This window comes from Rhinopithecus roxellana, chromosome 5 (genome assembly GCF_007565055.1).
Source record: "Rhinopithecus roxellana isolate Shanxi Qingling chromosome 5, ASM756505v1, whole genome shotgun sequence".
Taxonomy (NCBI): domain Eukaryota; kingdom Metazoa; phylum Chordata; class Mammalia; order Primates; family Cercopithecidae; genus Rhinopithecus; species Rhinopithecus roxellana.
Window position 1 is genome coordinate 52,248,885 of NC_044553.1, and position 6,426 is coordinate 52,255,310.

Here is a 6,426-nt window from a genome sequence, read left to right on the forward strand (position 1 = left end):
CTCTCTCTCTCTCTCTCTCTCTCTCTCTCTCTCTCTCTCTCTCGCTCTCGCTCTCTGTCTGTCTCTCTTTCTGTCTCTTTTGAGAGGCATGGTCTCGCTCTGTTGCCCAGGCTGGAGTATGGTGGCTATTCACCACCATGATCATAGAACACTGCAGCCTCGAACTCCTGGGCTCAAGTGATCCTCCTGCCTCAGCCTCTCCTCCCAAGTAGCTAGTGCTACAGATGTGCACCACCAGGCCTGGCTATTTTTTTTTTTTATTTTGGTCTCTAACTCCTGGTTTCAAGTTATCCTCCTGCCTCAGCCTCCCAAAAGCACTGGGACAGGTGTGAGTCACTGCACTTGGTCACTTACAGATATTTTTTAATGTCCCTCAAAATGGAGAAATGATTTGAAGAAGTACTCATTTCTCTAATATCTCTATAGCAGTAAATTCCACAGAAAAAAGGAACCAAAAAGAGGAAAAGACCTCACTGAGTATTTAAATAATAGTAAGTTCAAGCTTGGGGAGTAGCATCAGCAAGAAGAAAGACATATGAAATGAAGGCAAAGTGGCATTGATTTTGTTCACTCTGTTCCTAGTGAGAAGATTGATGGTGTAGAGTCACTTTGGCCTGCTCAAGACCAATCTGGCATAAAGATACAGCTCCGAGGTAAGATTCTCTGGACTAGCAGGTTTCTCCTAGAGCTATGATCTGAATTGAGCCTCTAGGCTTATTGCACATCAGCTTCCCGAGGCTCCTGTGGCCTTCCCCTGCGCCTGCAGCTCAGTGTTCCCAAGTGGAGGTGGGGTCTTCCTGAAAGCCACTTGTGGCTGGGCGCGGTGGCTCACGCCTGTAATCCCAGCACTTTGGGAGGCCGAGGTGGGCAGATCACAAGGTCAGGAGTTTCAGACCAGCCTGGCCAATATGGTGAAACCCTGTCTCTACTAAAAATACAAAAATTAGCCAGGCATGGTAGCAGGTGCCTATAGTCCCAGCTACTGAGGAGGCTGAGGCAGGAGAATCGCTTGAACCCAGGAGGCAGAGGTTGCAGTGAACCAGGATTGCGCCACTGCACTTCAGCCTGGGAGACAGAGCGAGACTCGGTCTGAAAAACAAACAAACAAAAAAAAAAACTGAGGGGCTTAGCAGGAGAAAAAGGCTCAACAAGTTAAGTCTAAACGTGCAGAGCTGGTAAGTGGTAGAGGTAGGATACAAACCCAGGTCTGTGGGATGCCAGAGTCTGAGATCTGCCCCATTTATTTATTCTCAAGTACTTTAAAATCATTTTAAAGGTGTTTAAGGATGAAGAAATCTCCTGGTTATATGCAACAAATCAGAATTCCTAGGAAACTTTATATGATATTCAGAATCACTACCAACATTGATCAGAAAAGTTGTACTATGGTTTTGCCCATGTTCTACATTACTTTCAGACGTCCTTCTAGAGCTCAGATGCACAATTAAAAAAAAAATCTTTCCTATAATTCAGGTATCTAGTTTCTCACATGCACACACATAAAGAGACTACACACACACAACACAGACACACATACACACATTCCACAGAAAAACACAAAGACCACAGACACATACATACACAGAGACCACACAAATACACTGAGATACACATACACTGATCACAGGCACACCTCTACACACAAACTCCATGGATAAAAACACCACAGAGACTTTGATTCCCCAGAACCACCACCAGCACAAGACAGCTGAGGGTTGATGGGGAAAAGGGACACTATACCATATCAAAGCATAGCAAATAGATTGTAATTATTAGACATTCCTATTTTTAAATCCCCTGTGTCATTTCTGCTTCTCAAAATACTTCATTGACCCTTTCTCCTCTTTAGGACTCCTAAACTCCTGTTGAGTTTTTTTCTGTGCTGCGTGTCTTAAAGTCATCCTTGCCGTCCACCCTCTTCTTAAGGTCCCAGGGCCTTCACAAAGCTTCTCTCTCAAGTTCCCATTCTTTGATTTGCCGTTGCCTGTCCATTTCATACCCTTCAGACTCTACTTTTTATTCCCAAAGAAGACTACTAAGGTATTTTCCTGAAAAATCATTTTTCTACTTTAGAGAAAAATTTTGCAATTCCCTTAGAAGGCAGAATTAACTTAGGAAGTTGTGATTTTAAATAGCAATTATGGCTGGGCACAGCAGCTCATGCCTTTAATCCTAGCACTTTGGGAGGCTGAGGTGGGAGGATCACTTTAGGCCAGGAGTTCAACACCAGCCTGGGCATCACAGCAAGACCCTTTTCTCTACAAAGAATTTTAAAATTAGCCAAATGTGGTGCTGCACACCTGTGATCCCAGTTATCTGGAGTCTGAGGCAGGAGCATTGATGAAGCCCAAGAGTTCCAGGCTGCAGTGAGCTAGGATCGTCCCACTGCACTCCAGCCTGTCTCTAAAAAATAAATAAAAATACAATAAATAGCAATTATCTTACTTATCTGTATATATTCTTAGAATGTTTTTGTTTAGTGGGGAAAAAAGCATCATTAGTAATTTCCATTGCTTTATCCAATTTATCTAAAACCAATTTGCTGATATGACTCTGTTATAATAGCTATTTTCCTAAATATTCTCAGGTTTATATTTTTGATACCATGGGATCCATTATCCAAGGAATTGTATATTTTAGATAATCAAACACTGATTCATGGAGCATTATTAAAATCACTACATATGAATTACCAAGTTTCAGAGAAGTAATATAAAACAGTAGTAGAGTTTCCCACCTGGTACAATGGAGGCATGGTGGAAAATACTGATGGATAAGCCATGTAACCCAACGAAGCCTCACTTTCCCCTCTGTTTAAAGATTTGCTTCACAGGCTTTGCGAGGAAAAACAGAAATGATTTTATTTATTTATTTATTTATTTATTTATTTATTGAGATGGAGTCACTCTGTCGCCCAGGCTGGAATGCAGTGGCATGATCTCGGCTCACTGCACCCTCCACCTCCCGGGTTCAAGTGATCATCCTGCCTCAGTCTCCCGAGTAGCTGGGATTACAAGCGCGCGCCACCATGCCCAACTAATTTTTGTATTTTTAGTAGAGATGGGGTTTCGCCATGTTGGCCAGGATGGTCTCAATCTGCTGACCTCGTGATCTGCCTGCCTTGGCCTCTCAAAGTGCTGGGATGAGAGGCGTGAGCCACCGTGCCCAGACAGAAGTGATTTTTATAGAAAGCTCCTGGCATACCACAAATATTGGATAAACATGAGTTTGGTGACTTTTCTCCTTTTTGTCCCCTCCTCAAGAATGAATTATTAATATTACTACATCTGGCCAGGCACGGTGGCTCACACCTGTAATCCCAGCATTTTAGGAGACCGAAGTGGATGGATTACCTGAAGTCAGGAGTTTGAGATCAGCCTGGCCAACACGGTGGAACACTGTCTCTACCAAAAATACAAAACTTCGCTGGGCATGGTGGCGAGTGTCTGTAATCCCAGCTACTCAGGAGGCTGAGGAAGAAGAATAGATTGAACCCAGGAGGCAGAGGTTGCAGTAAGCCAAGATCATGCTACTGCACTCCAGCCTGGGTGACAGAGCAAGACTCTGTCTCAAAAAAAAAAAAAAAAAAAAAAAAAAAAAAAAAAAAATTACTACATTATTACAATACACTTCCCACTTTTGTTGATGTTTCTGAAGATACTTCACAATCTTGTGGTGGCTAACAACTCCCATATGAATATTAGTTCTCACCATTATGTGCTGAGTATTAGAATACGAGATAATAGTATTTACTATATATAATTAGCTCATAAGAGAAATCTAATTATAAAACCCATGAGTACTAATTTGCCACATTGCTATTATTTTTGTTATTCAAGTTCATTTCATTAGCAACTTTTGCCCTCACCAAGTCAAATAAGACTTATTCTACATTGTCTTATTCAAGTTTTGCCCATTAAAAAGGGTCAGACTTCTGCTTAATATCCAAGTAGAAGATTTTTGACCATGTGCAGTGCCTCACACCTGTCATCTCAACACTTTGGGAGGCCAAGTAGGAGAATCGCTTGAGTCCAGAAGTTCAAGACCTGGCTGAGCAACATAGTGAGACCCCGTCTCTACAAAAAAAAAAAAATAGCCAGCCTGCTATTGTGCACCTGTAGTCCCAACTCCTCAGGAGGCTGAGGCAGGAGGATTCCTTGAGCCCAGGAGGTCAAGGCTGAGTGAGCTGTGATCACTCCACCGCACTCCAGCCTGGGTGACAGACCAGAAAAAAAAAAAATAGATTTTTAACTACCTAATTATTTAACAATTGTCAAAATGTCCCAATATTTACTTCTTTTTCACATTTATTTCATTTCATCTGTATATTTCTACTTTTGATGCTCAGATTCATCTGATGTTAATTCTTCATTAAAACATAAAAGTATAGACCTTAGAAAAATATTTGATTTGCAGAAATATTTTGCTTACCGCTGTTAAAATATTATCATTTGGACTAGACCTATGACTATGTAAAAAATTACTCTTTAAATTTTTACGTTTAACCTTTTCTTGTGCTTTTTTCTTGTTATTTGCACTGTTTCTCACTCCACAGGTCATTATGGATCTGATCAATTCTACTGATTACCTGATCAATGCCTCTACTTTAGTAAGAAACAGCACTCAGTTTCTAGCTCCTGCATCAAAAATGATTATTGCCCTTTCTTTGTACGTTTCATCTATAATTGGTATCATCACCAATGGCCTCTATCTATGGGTGCTAAGATTCAAGATGAAACAGACTGTCAATACTCTCTTATATTTTCATCTCATTCTCTCATATTTTATTTCAACATTGATTCTACCATTTATGGCCACCTCCCAACTTCAGGACAATCACTGGAACTTTGGAACTGCCTTGTGCAAGGTCTTCAATGGCACTTTGTCTCTGGGGATGTTCACCTCTGTTTTCTTCCTTTCGGCCATCAGTCTTGATCGTTACCTTCTCACTCTTCACCCAGTGTGGTCCCAGCAGCACCGAACCCCACGCTGGGCTTCCAGCATTGTCCTAGGAGTCTGGATCTCAGCCGCTGCCTTCAGCATCCCGTATTTGATTTTCAGAGAGACACATCATGACCGTGAAGGAAAGGTGACTTGCCGAAATAACTATGCTGTGTCTACTAACTGGGAAAGCAAGGAGATGCAAGCATTAAGGCAGTGGATTCATGTAGCCTGTTTCATCAGCCGCTTCTTCCTGGGCTTTCTTCTGCCTTTCTTCATCATCATCTTTTGTTATGAAAGAGTAGCCAGTAAGGTGAAAGAGAGGGGCCTGTTTAAATCCAGCAAGCCCTTCAAAGTTATGGTGACTGCCATTGTCTCTTTCTTTGTGTGTTGGATGCCCTATCATATACACCAGGGTTTACTTCTCACTAAGAACCAGTCACTACTTTTAGAGTTTACTCTGATACTTACAGTGCTAACCACTTCTTTCAATACTATCTTTTCTCCCACACTCTACTTATTTACTGGGGAGAACTTCAAAAAGGTCTTCAAGAAGTCCATTCTTGCTCTGTTTGAGTCAACATTTAGTGAAGATTCTTCTGCAGAAAGGGCGCAAAACCTAAACTCAGAAGCCTTAATTTAATTTCCAGATGCTTAAGCAAACACGCACTTGCTCAATTATACCAACAGAGATATAACTTCTGCCTTTGTATGCTATAGTCCCTATAGTAGAGAGATAACTAGGCCGCACTATCGTTAGATCTCTGAGCAATAAAAGTGCTGCAAGAAAACAAGCAATTTGCAAGATCATGTTTCAAATGTGATTTTTTTTTTTTTTTTTTTTTTTTTTTTTTGAGGTAGAGTCTCACTCTGTTGTCCAGGCTGGAGTTCAGTGGTGCAATCTAGGTTCACTGCAAACTCCACCTCCCAGGTTCAAGTGATTCTTGTGCCTCAGCCCCCCAAGTAGCTGGGACTACAGATGTACACCACCATGCCCAGCTAATTTTTTTTTTTTTTTTTCTTTTTTTGAGATGGAGTCTCGCTCTGTCGCCCAGGCTGGAGTACAGTGGCGTGATCTCGGCTCACTGCAAGCTCCACCTCCTGGATTCATGCCATTCTCCTGCCTCATCTTCCCAAGTACCTGGGACTACAGGCGCCTGCCACCACACCTGGCTAATTTTTTGTATTTTAAGTAGAGACAGGGTTTTGCTGTGTTAGCCAGGATGGTCTTGATCTCCTGACTTCGTGACCGCCTGCCTCTGCCTCCCAAAGTGCTGGGATTACAGGCGTGAGCCAGCGCGCCCAGCCATGCTCAGCTAATTTTTTGTATTTTTAGTAGAGACAGGGTTTCACCATATTGGCCAGTCTGGTCCCAAATCCTGGTGCCAAGTGATCCACTCGCCTCAACCTCCCAAATTGTTGGGATTATAGGCATGAGCCACTGTGCTGGGCCTGTGATTGTTTTGACTCACTTTTTATTGTGGA

At 42.1% G+C, this 6,426-nt stretch overlaps 1 protein-coding gene across 1 annotated transcript; it reads left to right on the plus strand.

Moving 5' to 3' along the window:
* Positions 1-509: 509 nt before the first annotated feature.
* GPR33 (G protein-coupled receptor 33) lies at positions 510-5,654 on the plus strand. Its single transcript, XM_010374669.2, has 2 exons — positions 510-653; positions 4,556-5,654. The coding sequence occupies exon 2, from the start codon at positions 4,562-4,564 to the stop codon at positions 5,582-5,584; it is 1,023 nt and encodes a 340-aa protein (XP_010372971.1). The 5' UTR covers positions 510-653; positions 4,556-4,561; the 3' UTR covers positions 5,585-5,654.
* Positions 5,655-6,426: the final 772 nt, after the last annotated feature.